Genomic DNA, 19,430 nt, shown 5'->3' with positions numbered 1-19,430 from the left:
TTCACAGTGGTTATCTCCATCTCACATGATCAAACAGCAGACAGACAAACAGCTCCTCCCCTCAGCTTTGCTGGGTACCTACAGCAGTTACACTCATAAAGACATTCACTGCTCCCGTTCCCACTGTGACATACTGGATGTCACTCTCCCTGACTCCTGCAGAGCCGTATATGCTGTCGGCATAGTAGTAGATCTGAGAGAAAAGAGAGAAATGCATTATGGTTATAACACAACAGCCTGTGAATAAGCAAGAACATAGATGTTGTCATGCATCCTGAAACTGAGAGGGACGAGGACAACTGGATGGGCACGTCTCACCGCATTGACACCCGACAGCTGCTGGCCCATCATCATGACGACTATGGAGATCAGCTGCCAGCGAAGAGAGCGCTGGGACAGCAGGGAGAACACACTCAGGTGACCTTCGACCTTCTCGGACTGGTCCTCCTGACGCATCTCCAACAGCTCGCTGTCCACGTCGTCCCACCCACGCAGGCGCTGCAGTGCTAAGAGTGGAAATGCATACAGTGCCATAAATGCTCAGTTTATCTTCGATGTGTAGTTGTGCAACATCGCACTTTCTTACCTTTCGTTGCTTTCTTCTCGTCTCCATTCTGGATGAGCATGTACCTGGGGCTCTCAGGGAAGAAGGGGAGCAGCAGGAGCTGAATCGCGGCGGGAATACCAGTAAGGCCAAGCATGAGGGTCCAGCCTGGACACACACAAGGAACACAGATACGCTTTTAAACCTATTCTTAAGACCATGTCTCAGCATCTGATGAATAAATGATCAAACATGTACAAACTTAACTACCTGTGCTGTTTCCCAGTATGTTTCTAATGCCCAGCACTTGGGCGCAGAGGATGCCAAAAGTGATGAAAAGTTCTGGAACAATGCAGAGAGCTCCCCTCAGGTTTTTGGGAGCGATCTCACCCAGATACATGGGCACCACAGTGGAAGAGAGACCTGCAGATGGGAAAGCATGCATGGGTGAAGCTAAACCGCCTGATCACGCCTGATCCTTAACCTGGGCTGTTGTTAAATTCGGGAGCTGACCTGCACAGATGCCTACTATAAACCTGGCCACAATGATGATCTCGTAAGACTTGGCGATCTCACTGACTCCCATCATTATAGCAGGGACGATGGAGAAGATGTTGTTGAAGAGGAGGGTGCCCTTCCTGTAGCAGGGATGAAGCATTAGTTGCAAGAAACATGCAGAGCATGCTAAACTACACGTGGAATAAAGCAGATTCTCACCTCCCAAGTTTGTTGACCAGAGGGGCCACCATCAGAGAGCCGAAGAAGCCTCCGAGAGGGAACATGGACACGGAGAGAGACCACAGCAGAGTCAGGACGTTCTCCTCCATCGGGCTGTGGTAACGCTCCATGTAGGTTGTATTATAAAACTGCTGCATGAACTGAAAAGAGCAGGAGAGCACTGATGGGAACGAATTATCTTCCCAGCGAGTTCCATTCAAGCTTTTCTTTCTTTAATCAGCTTACCTGCGATGGAGAGTTGACCACAGAGACATTATAGCCGTACTGGAAGGACGAACCAAAGGCAGCTATGAGTGTTGCCAGCAGTTAGCCTCTGTTTTTTGTTGGGGAGAGGGGGACAACATCAGAGCGCTATTTGAAAAGTCAGAAAAGAAAATTGTGACCATGGTTGTGATCACACGTGGACTGTAACTCACCCCTTTCCTCTCCACAGGCTTTCCCCATTCCTCGGTGTCCGCCATGGCCGTGTTTGGGCTCGCTGTCACTTTCAGCAGTAATAACAGCACACTTTATTATTACTGCCCACTGGATCCTGCCTGCCCTTTGGACACCAGATTAGAGAGCGTGGCATTGGTTTATGGTTATCGCACTCATGTTGCTAACTGTGCTCTCCGGTTAATTAGTTTTTTAATTTTTCTTATGTAATACACCTGGAAGATTAAAAGCGGATATGAATGTTGATATCTAAATCTTACATTGCACTGTACCCTTCACTAAACAAGATCAATTGATGCAGCTGTCATTAAAGGAAAGAATGATAAGGATAATGCATCTTTATTGCTTTATTGATCCATGTGCAGGTGGATTTATTAAAATGTAAATAATTATATAACATAAATATAAATTAATAAATAATTCTTATTAATAGTTTTAGAAGAGTTTTAGTCTGAGTATTACTGAAACAAACCTTTGTTTCCACGCAGCCACTTTTAAGCAGATAATGAAACCACAAAGTTTGATTTTATACATATATAATTGTAAAGCTCAGCAAATTTTCACTACACAGTTGTGCTAATTTAAATTTGTGGTTTTACAGGAAAATATTTTTATTATAAATAGAATTATTTATATGAGGGAATTAAGGTAAATATTTATATTCATATTAACCATTAGAAACTGTGCTGATTTGTCCAAACTAGAAGATGGTCTATATTAATTAGGCACTGGTTATCTGACAATTTCCTTCTTCTTAATGCAGATAAGACAGATATGATGGTCATTGGAGCACATAAATTACATTATTTGTCCCAAAACTTTGCGCATTGATTAATGTAACACTCTCCTTACTAAGCTACCGAAGAAAAGCTTTAGAGGTTTACAGATGGTACAAAAGGCAGCTGCTCACATTTTAACCAAAAATGAGAAATATGAGCACATTATTCCAATACTGAAATCTCTTCACTGGTTACTTTGTCAAGTTTGAGCAGGCTTTCAACGGTTTGGCACCCTCATATCTCTCTGACCTTTTACGGACGATACCTATCAACACTATTACTGAGACTAACCACCTGATCCTGTCACGGCGAATAGAGTGAACCGTGTGGGGAAAGATAAATGAGGATCCACACGCAGGCACTCGCTGAAGGTGTGAAGGTGGTTTATTGTAGAACAAAGGTGGGAATGGCAACACGGAACAAAACTGATCTATACTGAGACAAACTAAACTATTGAGCAATACTGGAAGAGCATGTTGGAGAAGGACGCAACACATAAAAGTGGCTAGTGGATCTAAGAGCAGACCACAGCAACCTGGCTCAAGAAGCTGACTCCACTCTATGAGTGTCTGGCAGTACAAGTGAGCCAGCTGCTAGTCAGTGAGAGACACCCAGAATGGCTAAACGAAGGCCGGACAGTCCTGATCCTCAAGGACCTCCAGAAGGGACCAGTCCCATCCAACTACTAGCAATAACCTCCCTTAGTACCACATGGAAGCTCCTGTCAGGCATCATAGCGGCCAAGATAAACAGGCACAAGGCTCATTAAGTGAGCAGGGTACAGAAAGGGATTGGCAGGAATAACAGAGGAGCATAAATCCACCCACTGGTAGACAGAGCAGTCGCCTGCAAGGCCAGACTGACCAACCTGTGCACTGCCTGGATTGATTACAAGAACTGGATGGTCCATATGACTGCATCCCCCACACCTGAGATCCTAAAAGCTTCACCAGGAACTCAATGGGGATGTGGCATAAAATACTAGAGGCCAACTTCAAGTCAATAGCACAAGTCACCACAAGCTTCTCCAGCTTCTCATGTTCCTTCTTCCTGATGTTGCTGTCATTCGGTATCGTTACATCTGTCACCACAGCCATCTTCTTCTGTTTGTCTACCATCACTATGTCTGGTTGGTTAGCCACCACTATTTTGTTCATCTGTGTCTGGACGTCCCACAGGATCTTAGCTCGGCCATTCTCCTCCACCCTAGGGGGCGTATCCCATTTTGAGCTTTTGACTTCCAGGCCATACTTGGCACAGATGTTTCTGTATACTATGCCAGCCACTTGGTTATGGCGTTCCATGTATGCCCTGCCTGCTAGCATTTTGCTGCCATGTGCTGGATATTCTCAGGGGCATCTTTACACAGCCTGCACCTGGGGTCTTGCCTGGTGTAATAGACCCCAGCCTCTATGGATCTTGACTACACTTCTCCAGTCTGAACGACATTCCGATGTCATCGTTGTATCCTGGTGGTGTGGATCAGTGAATTGATATCTCGTTCACTCTTTGCATGCAGCTTGATGTCATCCATGTACAGGAGGTGGCTGAAAACTGCTCCATTCCATAGCCAGACTTGTCAATGATTTCACTGAGGGGGTTCAGGACTATGCAGAACAGCAGTAGGGAGAGGTCATCACCTTCTTACATCCCACATTTGATGGTGACTTGTGCTATTGGCTTGAAGTTTTACTTGCATCTATTTTACTTGCATCTATTTGAAAAAGTGAGTTTAAACAAAACAAATTATATGCTGGAATATGCAGAAAATAGATTTAAATGTTAAACAAATTTCTTCCATTCAGAGAATGTTGGATATAATTTAGTTTTTGCTTGATACAATGTGCATAAAGTTAAAATATTAAAACTAATAAAATGAGTTTTAAAAAGAGAAATTTTCATTTCATGGAATTTTATATAATGAAATATGCAGAAAAAAGAGAATTGGACTGAAATGTCTATTGTTTTATAACATATTCAGGTTGTGTATTATGTTTTTAAAAGCAACTAAGTAACTAAGTAATAAAGTAACTAATTACTTTTGAAAATAAGTAATCAGAACACTTTATTAAAGGAAATTGTGTAAAGTAACGGGATTACTTTATTGGAGAAGTAATCAGTATTAGCAACTAATTACTATTTTCAAGTAACTTGACCAACACTGCTCATAGATATTTACAATCTTTATATTTGAAGATATTCCTAAATTAAACGAATGCGCAGAGAAAAATGCTCCTTAATTCATGTTGTTCGTGGTAGAGAGGTGCTCCCGACTTATTTATTTATTCATTGTCAAACTAATAATGACATGACAGAGATGACTGTCGATTTTAGAAATCAAACATGTGCTCAAGCTTAAATTAAAAACGGAGTTCAGATTACAGTCAGATGCACAAAAGCTGCTTTTTTGACGCTATAGGATCACTGGGACCGCTCCGGGCGATGTAAGCTTAACGTCTGTGCGGAGTCGCTGTCCTGCGCGACAAAACCGGGAGACGCGGCGAAGGAGATTTTCTGCGTTTTTTTCTCTGAAGAAAATTTGTATGCGATGCCATCACCTCATGATGGAATCCACTGGACATACAGGAGTGGGCATTTTTCATTCAGTGTGTCTGAATTCGTTTTTAAAGAATTTAATGCATAGTTGTATTTTTAATCACCTCAAACTGCGCTTTCATGGATGTTGATGCGTGGTGCGTAAAGCGTAGAGACGTTTATTTTGCAACAGAAATACTCAACAAATAGCATTTTTGAAAAATAAAAATAAAGTGATTGAAATGAAAATTGGGTTATTACTGTTTATTCACAAAGATCAAATTCTTTTGACTGCTTGGTGTCCTGGTTTAACGCGCTGTGCGTTATTGGACCAATACTTTTCGTTTAACAGCTGGTTGGCTCTTGTAAAAACCATGGACCATTTGGTGTACAGCGCAGCTACGATTCTGGCAATGAATGTTATTTGAAGATGCAACATTATTCTGCTGAACAAGTCCACTGCGTGCCAGGGAACCAGCAACATGTGAGCTGGGTGGTTAATCCATTTCAAAGAAGGCTAATGTAAATCAAAAGTTCAAACAGTGTCAGTCTGTACAGATGCACAGAAAGGACCACACCAGTTTTTTCTGCCTGAACTATCAAAGCATAAATTTACGTGGACGTTGAGGTAGAATTTCCATTTTTTGAAATCCCCTCATTTATGTATAGTTTCCATGACTGCCATTGCTTTTTGGAAAAGTCACCACTGCATCACATCAACAGCACTGTCAACATTGAAAAGAAATGCCTGCTGCTGAAATAAATGTGGGCCAAGGCTTTCCTGCTATGTAAAGTATTCATGATTTGTGATGATATATTTGTGTCAGTTCAAATCGACCTACCTCCCAGTATGAAAATCACTGAGGGACTCCCAGGAAAGTACACAGCTGTCCAGATGCACCTGCACTGAGGCGGCTGGGACCTGGAGGCCAGTGGAGCAGATCATGCCATAGATGGGATCCGCTACATGGCAGAGGTAGGCTTACAAAACACAAAGGCTGTCCACTGCAGTAAAGCCAGGTTTTAAAGAACGTCTGTCTCATGCTCAACCAAACTGGGATCAATTATAGGTGCAGAAGTTTAAAGGGATGATGGGTTTCATCAGAGTGAATTCTTTTAACAAGGAAACCAGAATGACCTGCATCTATTAATCAGCCCTCTTTTTTTGAAACCACTTCTAATCTGCACACAAACAAATTTCTTGCTTCCTGTTGAACCGTTTCAAGACTTTCTTTCATTTCATCAAACAGCTGAAACAATCGAAAGTTAGTAAATGCATTTCTATATCCCGATAGTCTTCAGCTACACGGCAGCACAGTGAATGAGTGCTTGTTTCCACCGGGCTGCTCTGGATCTCAGACGGCCTGTAACCTTCAGCTATGAGACGCTTCCTTTCCTTTCCTTTGAGAGGTCATCGCCGCAGCAACGCCACAGCTGGCATCCACTGTGATAGCAGCAAATAATTAAGATGCATCCAAGTGAGAGTTTACATAAAACTGGGACTTTATTTTCACTTCTACAGCACTTTACTCATAAGTTAATATCTGACATCTATCAAAGAAGGAACATTAAACAGTCAGAATGACTGAAAAATATAACATATCTGTAAAAACATGACCAAAACTGTCAGATGTGTGCAACCATTACAAGTGAGTTATTGAATATCTGTTTAAAAAAAAATCAACTTTTTTTTGGTTTCTAGCTGTTTAGAAAACAGGTCAATAAATCTGGAGTTTTGGTTGTATCAGTGCCTTTCAAGTATGTTAAATACAATTTAATGATAAAGCTTAAAGCAACACAGATCCTAAAAAACTGTAATAATCCTCTAAAGCCTGCATTTATGGGATCAAGTCACAATGATCTCTTTTCACTGAAACTTTAAGCATCAATGTTACACAGCTTTGTTTTATTTTCTTTCCAGGATGGCCATTTTGAGAACACCTACTATAGTGATTTTATTGCAAACTTGAAGAAAATCAAGTATGCCACAAAAACAAACAAACAGAAGAAAAACCCCACATTGCTCTACTTGGGGTCAGAATCCAAATGTGACCTCTAGCTGAGCCATAACTCACTGGTTTAGTTTAACGTGGTGTTTGTGTAACCCTCACAGGTCAGTCCAAGAACATATCCAACCTTGATGTCCGCTCAATGCTCCCTGAGAATCTGAAGCGCTTCTTCAGGGCTCCCTCACCACTCCGCCCTGCTACGAGAGCATCCTCTGGACTGTGTTTGATAACATCCATTGACGACAGTCATTCGGGTGCTTGCTCATCTTACAAGCTGCCAAACATATCTACATGTAAGGGATGGCTGTATTCACTTTGCAGTGTTTGCTTCTTTCCTTTTTCTTTCCTTTAGGTGGATTTCACAATTCAAGGTCTATCAGATATGGTGGGTGGTTTTAAAATTCGATATTGACATGCAATTAAAGTTAGATTGGTGATTCTCCAGCCTGATTCTTTTTTTCTGTTGTCCTCAGAAACTGGCTCTTTGTTTCCTTTGGTGCTCAATTTCCAGGAGAAAGATTCTGGCAGTTATGCTTTGGCCAGACCAAAACTGAGCATGTACGGAGGGGTGCAGCTGGACAGTCAGTACAGATGTTCCTGATGCTTCTGTTTGTATGAGCTTCAACATGCTGCAACAAGGCAGAATATCATCTGTTGATGTTGGGGATTTGATTGAATTGTTGGTGAAGGGTTCATGGTATGTTTTACAAAGGACAAAATGCTTTTCAAGGCGCCTACAGGCCAATATTAAAAACACGTCACAGCTTGAGCCATGTACTGCATTCATATGTCATCAATAAAAGCTTACAAGAGACCTGCTGTCTGCTCACTGACTCCTTCACACGTCCTTAACGCTGCATCTAGTGCACTCACCGACTCACAGCAAACCTTAGCCTGCATGAAAATCTACCAACATCTGCAGGCGCAAATACAAAGAAAAGGCACACAGAGGCATCTAAAATTAAAACACTGTCAAGTCTTCTACCACACACACACTCCCTCGCTCCACACCCGCAGCGAATACTTCCTCTTCTATCAATGTTCTCCTTCTTTCTTCAGAAGGGCGTGGCCTTCTGTGCATCCTGTGGGCTCTCTTTGAGCTCTTTCAGCGGCAGATCGCCATCACCCAGATTTAACTCCACTTTGTTCCTCTTTGCAAACATCTGGAAGACCTCCAGGAAGGTCTTCTTCTTTGTTTCGGGCACCACCAGCCAGATGTAGATCAGGGTGACCAGACAGATGACGGCAAAAATGATGAAGCTGTAGGGGCCCAGGCCTCGCTGGGGAGAGAAGGAGAGGAAATGTGATTTCTGGGTCCTCGACATGAAATGTAAATATGTCAGGAAGACAAACAGAGCAAACAAGGTGAGGTCAAAAGTGAAACACTGCTCTTTATAGATGTTTCTCAAGCATCTTCTTCCCTTGATTACACTTTCAGGTTTAAACATGTAAGAGGAAGTAAACATGAGATGAAGCTTATGTTTATATCTAAGATCACGTCATTCAGTGAAAACTCCTACACATAATGTCTCCTCATTTAAGATTTTACAATATGTTTTCTGGTGTTATAGTATTCAAGCTCCGACATTATGTTTCAGGCGTTGTAAATGCAGTAAAAAATGTTTCTGGCACTCTCTGCATGTTTGCATTCCTCATGTATCTTCCTCCTCCTCATTCCCTATGTTGTGCCTCTTCTTGTCCTCCTCTTATTTTGTTTTCTCTGTCTGTGTTTGTGTACGAGGAGTAGGTGAGCCACTCCCTTTCCAGTTTTTCCCACTTCACTCGATGACCGAAACCAACACTGTTCTCTTGTGCTTAGATCCACCAGCTTCCCACCTGCCTGCCTGTTTTAATCAGCTGATTTGATCACCCCTGGCTCCAGTCTGCCCTGTTTACTGTGAGTCAAACAACAAGCCAGCTTTGCACACAGAAACTGTTCCTGACTAGTTCAGCAGCCAGCAACACTAAACCATCCACCTAAAATAAACTCCTTCTTTTCTTCACATGCACAAGAAATATTCTAAGTGTCACCTAAAGGTGGAGTGTGCATCAGGTAGGTGAGTGATAGGTCCAAACTGCATTCTCTAGCATGACAGCAATCAATAATAAACAGGAGGAACCAACTGATTTTTTAAAATGTTGTTCTCAGTTTGATACCTGAATCAAACTTGGTGCTGAACCATTAGGAAAATGTTGTAAAAGGAAAAAATATATCTGAAATCTACTTTTTCTACTTTACCTGAGCACTCGAAGCACTTTATACAAAACGCTTAATTTGCCCATTCCAATGAAGACTTTTTTCTCTCTGCTGAAGTGCTTTCTATCTGACACTCACACTCCAATATATGCATCAGAGGCTTGAGGTTAGTATCTTGCTAAAAGATAAACATGAGGCAGTAATTTTGAGTACAATTCAAATCAGTATAAGTCAGCATTTTGGCCCACTCACTTTAGGGGTCACTACAGCAACTCACTGGTATCATGTCACCCTATCCCCAGCATCCTCCTGTGTCACACAACCCCTCTTCATTTCCTTCTTTACTAGATCTATGAATCTCCAAAATCCTTTGTCAACTATATCCATATAGGGTCTGCACATGTCCACAGCAGTTCAGTTCCTTAACTTTGGCGGCAAAACCTGAGCCGTTACTCTCATGTACTCTTCTCTAATCCTGTCCCTCCATCCTGGTCATGCTGGTTTCTTCAGCTCTGCCACCTCCAGCTCAGCCTCCTGACTTTTTGTTAGCACCACAGTCTCCAAACCATTCATCATAGCAGGTCTCACTACCATCTTGTAATCTTTCCCTTTCACTCTTGCTGCTATCTTGTTATAAATCATCCTTGACACTCATTTCTAGCCACTCCACCCTGACTGCAATCCTCTCCTCTCTTACGCACTGTTTGTTGCAGCATATTCTTTACTTAATTCTTATATTTGTGTTGCAAGGATGAAATGCAAACGAGTGCATTTAAATCTTTTCTAAACAGGTTAATCCCTGTTTAGAAAAGCAATCCCTTGTTTGCAAATCTATGCAAATTGCAAAGAAAATATCAAAGTAATCCAATTCTAAGTGGCATAAAAGATCACATTACAGTGAGGATGTGGGGGGAACTGCCTTGCTGGTTATGCTCGACAAAACATCTGGAACTAATTCCACTGAAGTCTGAGCCTGCAGAAATTGAGAAACTAACCTCGAGGAAGGGGAAGACAAGGCCAACAATGAAGTTGGAGAGCCAGTGGACGGAGCCGGCCACCATGAACGCCGCAGGCCTGGCTGTTTGCCGGAACATCTCAGTGGCCACCACATAAGGAATGGGACCTGCAGAACAAAAATGCAATTAACCACAACCAAAACACTCGAGACAGACATCATCAGTCTTCACAGTCAGAGAGGATGCTCATGTCTCAAACAAACTGAGTGCTGATGTACAAACTTTGATTATATGCCTGGTTACATCTAAACAACACTTCAGCTAATGGAGCGCCCTGCTGTAATCAGTATGTGTGTAAATACTGATTACAGTAAAGCGCTATATAAATACAGGCCATTTACCATTTACCATTTAAATACCAACAGGTCTACTCAGACAGACTCACTCGGTCCTATGGCATGTCCGATGACGTAGACGATGACAGAGGCGATGCTGACATAGGGCATCCATGTCACAGTCTCCTGCAAACACAGACAAGCAGCTCTCAGTAACTATTCCTTCTGATGTTTGTAAGCAGGAGCAACATTAACGGCTCCACATGGAGGCCTTGAGGATCAAAGGCAGATGATTAATGTGCCTACTCTCCATTGTGTCTCTAAATTGTGCCTTTACTGCTGCTGAAAATGACGCCTGTCTGAAAACATTGGCTCCAGGTGAGGTTGCAGGTTTGAAGGAGGGCAGCACTGCGTTGGCGGTTCTCTCTAATAGTCAGTGTTTAGTGTCAGGTGTCATGGCTCCTGCAAACAAAGGGGCCAAAATATCACTTTACTGTCTCAGACCATGATGGGAATCCTAGACGTACAACATGATTACAGGCTGGTAATCTGTAGCACGGTGACACCGTTTGTTATTTTGGCTTTTTACTGGTTGCGTCTTGTTTAATTATTTTGCCAATCTGTCATCATGTCAGATTCTGCTGTTCCTTAGCTGTCCTGCAGGAGTTCTCACTGTGGCTTTTCAGAAATGGCCAAAACATGGGGATAAAGTGCAGGTGAAATTAAATCAAACATAAAGAGATGTGGGTCTCCACACCCACCTGAATCCAATTTCCTGTTATTTATCATGTGCCAGATGTTTGGTTTAGCTTTTTAAAAAAAACAACAACAAAAAACAAAACAAAACAAAACACCAGAAGCCCTTCTTGACACAATCCCAAAGGGATTTGGGTCTCCTCCCTATACTGAACTGGGATCTTTGGCCTGTTAGTCAGATGTATAAACCACTACACTATGGAGACAGAGATGTTTTTATATATAATGTCTCATTTTTAGGAAACACAAAAGTAATTAGACAGCTGACAAACAGTTGCATAGTTAAGTGTGGCCTGTACCCTTTTACAAATTAAACTGATAACATATAAGTTTAATTTACTGCCAACAGCCACTAATCCTTTCAAAAAAAAATCCATATCATCGTTGTGCATATCAGTTTCAACATCTACAATCTGGAGACACCTTCCTGAATGGAAATAGAGGATTTATAATATCACCCTGGTAATAACCCTGGCAGGTTTTAGATCTCACCCTGGGTCAACACACCTGAATCAAATGATTAGTTTGAAGCCCTCCAGTCCTCTGGAGGGCTTCAAGACATGTTGAGGAGGTAATTTAGCCATTTAAATCAGCTGTGTTGGATCATCTAAAACCTGTAGGACACTGGCCCTTGAGGCCTGGAGTTCCCGTCCCCTGTTTTATAACAAGGTGCGAACTACTGGTTACACTCAAGAACAGGAAGGCCAGATTAGACTAAACTCTAAAAGGCCTGCACAGATCTGGAAAAAAAAATCTTGGGATAAATGAAAGCAAGATGAACCAGAATGACGGAAGAAAAAAAAAAATGGAGAAGCAGAGAAACAGTTCTGGATCTGAAGCATACTGCACCATCTGTCAAACATGGTGGAGGCAATGCTATGGCATGGGCATGAATGACTTGAACCAAACCACTGGCGTTTGTTGCTGACATGGCTGCTGATAGAAGTAACAGGACAAACTGTAAAGTGTACAGGGCTATACTCTGTGCTCAGATTTGAAGTGCTCAGACAATGTTTCACAGTAGTTTGATGGCCAATCTCAACCCAAGCACAGCAGCTTTGCAGTTTTAGTATATGTACAAAACTTCTGGTCTCAGATTTGCTTAAAAACTTTTAAATTAATTAAAAATCCCAGTCTGCAATTAATACAATACAAAATACTTCATAGAGTGCACTATACAGGTCATCGGATGTTCAAGATGGGCTTTACATCTTCCAACAACTGCTCACACTGTCAAGGCAATACACCAGACAATTACATCCACGCTCTTTGGTTCTGTCCACCAGTGCAAAAGTTTTGGCGCGAGATATGTGAAGACTTATCAAAGTGTCTGAAATGTAACATTCCAACTTCCCCCTTAGTGTGTCTACTGGGCAGCTTAGATAATGTCACTTCAGAAAAGAATATAGCCCATATGGTTTTCACTGCCCTATGCATAGCCAAGAAAACAGTCCTCATGAACTGGAAAAATAAAAATAATCTTAATTCTAACCAATATAGAAATTATCTATTAGATTACATTAGTCTTGACACAGCCTCTGCCACCACATTAGATCAATTGCTCTGGGCCCCTTTTATCAGCTCCATCACCTAGTGGGGGTGGGGGGTCATAGTTTGGTCCCGCCTTCACTGTTGTGATTGGTGAGGGGGTAGGGACAGGCTTAGGGCGTCGGGGGGTTCCCCGGAGGCATCTTCCTTGGGGGGCTCAACCCGGGGTAGCGGTCACGTCCGGTTGGGGGCTCTGTTGGCTCTCAGGTGACTGTTTCCTCGCGGCTGCGTGCAGCGGGGCTAGGGGAGGGTCTGTGCTGACGGACGTGGGTTACTGACCTGGCAACCTGGCTGCCCCTGGGTGGGTCCGGGATGGGCGTGAGGTTCTGGGGGCGCTCCGTCTCTGGGCTGGGGCCCGGGCCGGGCCTCGGGGGCTTGGGTCCTGGTTGGTGTGTTGCCGGGGTTGTGGGCGGGTGGGTGCATGGGGGCCCGGCCCTGGAGCAGGGTGCCGCCGGTGCGTCGAGCCGCCTGGGGGGCTCTTCAACTGGTGGGGGGGGATGGTCACATCTTGCAGGAGCTTTCTTCTCTTCAGGAACTCTCTGCAGGAGGGGGAGATACAGGAGAGGTGGAGGAAGATCTCAGCCTGGGCGTTTACCGTCTTATGTAGTCTGGAAGATGTGTGGATGGTGGGGTGGGTGCAGTTTTCTCTGTGGTGGGGTTGGGTGGACTGTCCAGGGCTCTGTGGAGCCGGAGGGCGCTACTGCACTGGGCCCCGGTCTGATGGGCCTGGGCCCCCCTTCCCTGGCGGGTCGCGAAGGATGGGAGTGCCTACTGGGGTCAGCGGGGGAGCTGGCCCCAGGGAGGGGTTACCTGCCCCTCCCTTCCTTCCCTCCCCATCTCCAGCTGCCTCCCTCTTCCCGCTCCTCCACAACCACCCACACATGCAGGGCCTTGGAGTGGGGGTATGTCACCAGGGTGCAGAGGAGGCTACCCCCCCCCCCCCCCCCCGTCCCCTTCTGGCTGCCTCTGCCTCAATTTTATCCCACAACTTAGACATTCACATTATTCACACTCTCATTACACATACATATAGGATCTTGGGGGTGGGCACAATCACGGAGTCCAAATTACCATCAGGGTGTATACCTCACCCCTGACGTCGTTGCCCACCTCTCAATTTTAAATACACTTAGTCATTGAGGGCTAGCAGGAGGGACTATGCGCTTACCTGCTGCTCCTTGGCAGGTAGCTCCATGCCCTCCTGGGTTTTAATTGCACCTTAGAACACACATGCATCAACACTACAATGAGCGGGTGGAGGGAGGTTTGGAGTCTTCTCCCACCCCCATTCTCTGCGGCCTGCTGGAGCGGGAGGGCTAGTAGGAGGAGTTGGCCGTCCGACTGCGGTCTGGGGTGTGGGGCCTCCCTGCTGCTGCGGAGTCGGGGCGGTCTGCCTCTCCCCACCGCAGGGAAAAGGGTAACACCACCTGGGTCTGGGTGCAATTCCCCCCTCCAGGGGCAAGGGTACCTAGACCCGGTTTGTAGAGTACGCTTGGGGAGTGTGATTGTGTGTACAGCGTCTCTTTATGTCTGTCTCCACGTTGGTTGAGTGTGGAGTGAGTGCATATGAGAGCATGAGGGTGGGAATGGATGTTTGTGTCTGTGTGTGCCTGTATGTCTGTGTCTATATGTCAGGTTGGGTATCAGACGCCACCTCTCTGGGGACACCTCAGGCCCTCCAAGGTTTGGAGGCCTATCTCCACCCACCACCACTTCCCCTGCCAGTGGCGGACTCCCTCAGGTGTCGGTGTGTTGGTGGTTCTTTGTGTCTGGGGGTGGGCGTCCGGGTACACACCGGCTCACTCCTTGGCGGCCGCTTGTTGGGGCCTGGGGCCTGGGGCTCGCTCGGGCCCCTTTGGAGGTGGGGTGCCCCCGGCCTCTCGGCCTGGGGCTCGGTCACTCAGGCACAGCTGGGGGCCGGCGGAGCTCACGGGCGCGTCACTGCAACTCCCCCTGACTTCTGCTCCGCGGCTGCTGGGCGAGCCCTCATCTGGGACTCTCCTCAGCTCTTACTGGAACAGTGGCGCGGCTGCCCCTCTGTTGGTCTTCCATGGTCTCTTGTGTTCTGGGGGCCTCTGGATGTCTGGAGTTTTGATCTCCTCCATACCCGCTTCACACCCTGGAGGACGGGGCTGTGGCCCCCCCACACTCCCTAGCAGATCATTACATGGAGAAACCTTTGGAATGCAAGCATGCTGATCCACACAGGTATGCACACATGGGTATTCACAGACGCGGACTAAAGCTTTCTTGGCTGCTGCCTCAAAGCACACTGTGCGCTGTCTATCTTGCGTGCTGCACAATATCGTTTATTATTTAGTAAATATTGATATCTATGACTAGCTAGTTTATTGTGATGGTGCTTTGTTTTCTCTATTATTATGTTGCTCTTTGTTGTTTGCTGTCTCCTCTGTTTGTTTTTTTTGTTTTTTTTTTTTCTCCATACAGGTGACCCAGGAGTTCTTTTTTTTTTTTCTCTCTCTTCCCCCCCCTTCTCACCGTCTCTTCTCCCCTTTGGTTTTCTTTCTTTCTCTCCCCCTCTTTCTCTCATTCATTCCCCCTGTCCTATTTATTTAAAAAAAAAAAAAAAATGACAAAGGATGAACTGAAGCTCTGCCATCACGTAATGTCGCATACTGCTGTTTCTGATGTCATTTAGAAAAAAAAAAAAAAAAAAAAAAAAATATGTACAACTATGTATAAAACGTATGCAACTTCTGAACAGCGATTGGACAAGTTTTCGTAAAACTACTTGAGTAAAATCTGAAAATTTGTATTTGATTCATACGTCATTTACAAACATGTAAAGAGGCAAAACTACAAAAACCTGTTTGACATATTATTGACTAACTGTCCACAATAGAAGCCTTTGCAACAGTGCAGGTTCAAACTGGGACCCACGTTCTGGACTCTAAGTAAGCCAAAAGTCTGTCCACTCTGAGTTAAATGCATGAAAGATGAGTGGGGGAAAAAAGCCATAATCAGTGGTGGTCTCAACAACAGTAGAGTGCCTCTATTTTAATGCAGTGAGGTTAAAACTATGGAGTGGACTAACGCCTTCATAATGTTAAATTTTATTCAGTGCTTTTAATTAATTAATTATTCAACATAGCTGTAACCCAGTGGGGACAAAGTGTAGGTGAGAGCAGAAAATTAAAATCACACAGATTAAGATGAAAATTTTAAAGGCCTGTTGCTGTAGCCTTGTAGGAATGAGGATTTTGGTGGCTGCTGTTGGAAAAAAAAAAGAGTGTCCTGGTTATCCAAAAATATGCTGAACAATGTCAAATGACTTAAATTCAGTAACATAGAAGCATAATATGTGAAATGCTGTTAAAATTACAAGCAGCTCACATTTACAAACTCACCTCTAACTATAATTAGTACATTTTTAGACTATAGCTGCAATTAAATCAATCTCACGAGGCGTTACTCTCTGATCCACTGATCCTGAGATCATAAACAGGATCTTGCAAATCTCCTCTGATTCTTTCCAGGTTGGGGAACTAATAACTGAACCACTAGAGGGCAGCAGAGTGACAGGTTGCAGGCATTAGTAGTGCTGACAGGTCTGTACCATACCTGCAAGTTGAGTGCGACAGTGAGCAGCACACAGGCTCCGCAGCAGATCCCAAAACCACAGAGGAGGAGCAGGCGGCGACCTGAGGCTTCCACGATGAACACCTGGGATGACAAAACCCCCGTTCACAGTGGTTATCTCCATCTCACATGATCAAACAACACACAAACAGCTCCTCTCCTCAGCTTTGCTGGGTACCTACAGCAGTTATGGTCATAAAGACATTCACTGCTCCCGTTCCCACTGTGACATACTGGATGTCACTCTCCCTGACTCCTGCAGAGCCGTATATGCTGTCGGCATAGTAGTAGATCTGAGAGAAAAGAGAGAAATGCATTATGGTTATAACACGACAGCCTGTGAATAAGCAAGAACATAGATGTTGTCATGCATCCTGAGTTATTGTGTGAGGGACGAGGACAACTGGATGGGCACGTCTCACCGCATTGACACCCGACAGCTGCTGGCCCATGTTCATGACAACTATGGAGATCAGCTGCCAGCGAAGAGAGCGCTGGGACAGCAGGGAGAACACACTCAGGTGACCTTCGACCTTCTCGGACTGGTCCTCCTGACGCATCTCCAACAGCTCGCTGTCCACGTCGTCCCACCCACGCAGGCGCTGCAGTGCTAAGAGTGGAAATGCATACAGTGCCATAAATGCTCAGTTTATCTTCGATGTGTAGTGTAGTTATGTGCGAAATGTGAATGATGGTGGTGATGATGATGGTGAAACCCTGGGTTTCGGCACCAGTGTGGTGTGAATAAGGTGGGACCACAGATTGTTATTGAGAGCCATCTTTATTCATTCCACGGCTGCAGGAACACCACCATCATTCACCAACCCGAGTCCCCGTGTTTTAACAGGCAGGTGTGATTGCGGATGTCGTGAAGGTGCGTCCGCACGGCACCGCCGACCACGGCTCACCACAGAGATTTTTCATCAACCCTGCTCAACAAAGATACCGGGGAACTGGTGACACTTGTTGGAGATGTGGGGGAGATGGAGCTAACCATTTCCATATCTTTTGGGATTGCAAAGTTATTCGCCAGTACTGGTCTCTAATCCACGAACGTCTACAAAATGTTTTTTCATTTGTTTTCCCTTTAACCTTTGAGATTTTTGTGTAACACACCAGTGGATAAATTGAATTCTAATGATAGAAGACGTTTGTATATCCTACTGGCTGCGAGTAAAAAGCCCCTTACGAGGAGATGGCTTAAGCCTGAACCACCAACGATGGAAGATTGGATACATTCTGTACAAGAGACATATACGATGGAAAAATTGTCATTTTCTCTTAAACTTCAGAGGGATACCTTCTACAGAATATGGTCTAAATGAACAGAATACGTTAAGCCTGTTAGGTGTGATTTTTTTATGAACCATGCTTTTTTTATGTTGATGACATCGCACTTTCTTACCTTTCGTTGCTTTCTTCTCGTCTCCATTCTGGATGAGCATGTACCTGGGGCTCTCAGGGAAGAAGGGGAGCAGCAGGAGCTGAATCGCGGCGGGAATACCAGTAAGGCCCAGCATGAGGGTCCAGCCTGGACACACACAAGGAACACAGACACGCTTTTAAACTTATTCTTAAGACCATGTCTCAGCATCTGATGAATAAATGATCAAACATGTACAAACTTAACTACCTGTGCTGTTTCCCAGTATGTTTCTAATGCCCAGCACTTGGGCGCAGAGGATCCCAACAGTGATGAAGAGTTGCGGAACAATGCCGAGAGCTCCCCTCAGGTTTTTGGGAGCGATCTCACCCAGATACATGGGCACCACATTGGAAGAGAGACCTGCAGATGGGAAAGCATGCACGGGTGAAGCTAAACCGCCTGATCACGCCTGATCCTTAACCTGGGCTGTTGTTAAATTCGGGAGCTGACCTGCACAGATGCCTACTATAAACCTGGCCACAATGATGATCTCGTAGGACTTGGCGATCTCACTGACTCCCATCATTATAGCAGGGACGATGGAGAAGATGTTGTTGAAGAGGAGGGTGCCCTTCCTGTAGCAGGGATGAAGCATTAGTTGCAAGAAACATGCAGAGCATGCTAAACTACACGTGGAATGAAGCAGATTCTCACCTCCCAAATTTGTTGACCAGAGGGGCCACCATCAGAGAGCCGAAGAAGCCTCCGAGAGGGAACATGGACACGGAGAGAGACCACAGCAGAGTCAGGACGTTCTCCTCCATCGGGCTGTGGTAACGCTCCATGTAGGTTGTATTATAAAACTGCTGCATGAACTGAAAAGAGCAGGAGAGCACTGATAGGAACGAATTATCTTCCCAGCGAGTTCCATTCAAGCTTTTCTTTCTTTAATCAGCTTACCTGCGATGGAGAGTTGACCACAGAGACATTATAGCCGTACTGGAAGGACGAACCAAAGGCAGCTATGAGTGTTGCCAGCACCAGGACTACAGTTAGCCTCTGTTTTTTGTTGGGGAGAGGGGGACAACATCAGAGCGCTATTTGAAAAGTCAGAAAAGAAAATTGTGACCATGGTTGTGATCACACGTGGACTGTAACTCACCCCTTTCCTCTCCACAGGCTTTCCCCATTCCTCGGTGTCCGCCATGGCCGTGTTTGGGCTCGCTGTCACTTTCAGCAGTAATAACAGCACACTTTATTATTACTGCCCACTGGATCCTGCCTGCCCTTTGGACACCAGATTAGAGAGCGTGGCATTGGTTTATGGTTATCGCACTCATGTTGCTGACTGTGCTCTCTGGTTAATTTTTTTTAATGTAATACACCTGAAAGATTAAAAGCTTACTTGAATGTTGATATCTAACTCTTATATTGCACTGTATCCTTGACTAAACAGGATCAGTGGATGCAGGTGTCATTAAAGAAAAAAATGATAAGGATAACGCATCTTTATTGCTGATCCACGCGCAGGCTGCACTGCATCAGATGGATTTATTAAAATAATACAACAGCAACAACTTCAGCATTTACTGTCAAACAGTTTGAAAGGTTTATCTGCTTGCACCTCTCATC

General features: G+C 44.7%; 1 protein-coding gene across 4 annotated transcripts in view; it reads right to left on the bottom strand.

Annotated features, from left to right (window-relative positions):
• The window catches only part of slc2a5 (solute carrier family 2 member 5), a 29,973-nt gene that overhangs the window by 6,867 nt on the left and 3,676 nt on the right, over nucleotides 1–19,430 (bottom strand). For 3 of the 4 annotated variants that reach the window (XM_080900109.1, XM_080900110.1, XM_080900108.1), the window contains 12 exons: nucleotides 18,961–19,085; nucleotides 18,759–18,857; nucleotides 18,513–18,673; nucleotides 18,309–18,433; nucleotides 18,066–18,218; nucleotides 17,838–17,963; nucleotides 16,855–17,042; nucleotides 16,615–16,725; nucleotides 16,415–16,516; nucleotides 10,639–10,714; nucleotides 10,233–10,360; nucleotides 6,511–8,320 (listed from right to left, as the gene is read on the bottom strand). In XM_080900109.1, the coding sequence (XP_080756235.1) occupies nucleotides 8,096–8,320; nucleotides 10,233–10,360; nucleotides 10,639–10,714; nucleotides 16,415–16,516; nucleotides 16,615–16,725; nucleotides 16,855–17,042; nucleotides 17,838–17,963; nucleotides 18,066–18,218; nucleotides 18,309–18,433; nucleotides 18,513–18,673; nucleotides 18,759–18,857; nucleotides 18,961–19,005 (1,539 nt within the window). In that variant the 5' untranslated portion in view covers nucleotides 19,006–19,085 and the 3' untranslated portion in view covers nucleotides 6,511–8,095. Of the gene's footprint in view, nucleotides 1–82; nucleotides 194–318; nucleotides 507–586; nucleotides 713–814; nucleotides 968–1,057; nucleotides 1,183–1,261; nucleotides 1,423–1,507; nucleotides 8,321–10,232; nucleotides 10,361–10,638; nucleotides 10,715–16,414; nucleotides 16,517–16,614; nucleotides 16,726–16,854; nucleotides 17,043–17,837; nucleotides 17,964–18,065; nucleotides 18,219–18,308; nucleotides 18,434–18,512; nucleotides 18,674–18,758; nucleotides 18,858–18,960; nucleotides 19,086–19,430 lie in introns of those variants that run through there. The other variant, XM_080900111.1, reaches the window with a different exon arrangement.

The sequence above is a fragment of the Rhamphochromis sp. 'chilingali' genome, assembly GCF_963969265.1.
Source record: "Rhamphochromis sp. 'chilingali' genome assembly, chromosome: 12".
Classification (NCBI taxonomy): Eukaryota; Metazoa; Chordata; class Actinopteri; order Cichliformes; family Cichlidae; genus Rhamphochromis; species Rhamphochromis sp. 'chilingali'.
Note: the sequence above shows the minus strand (reverse complement) of the source record. Positions and strands in the feature narration are given on the sequence as shown.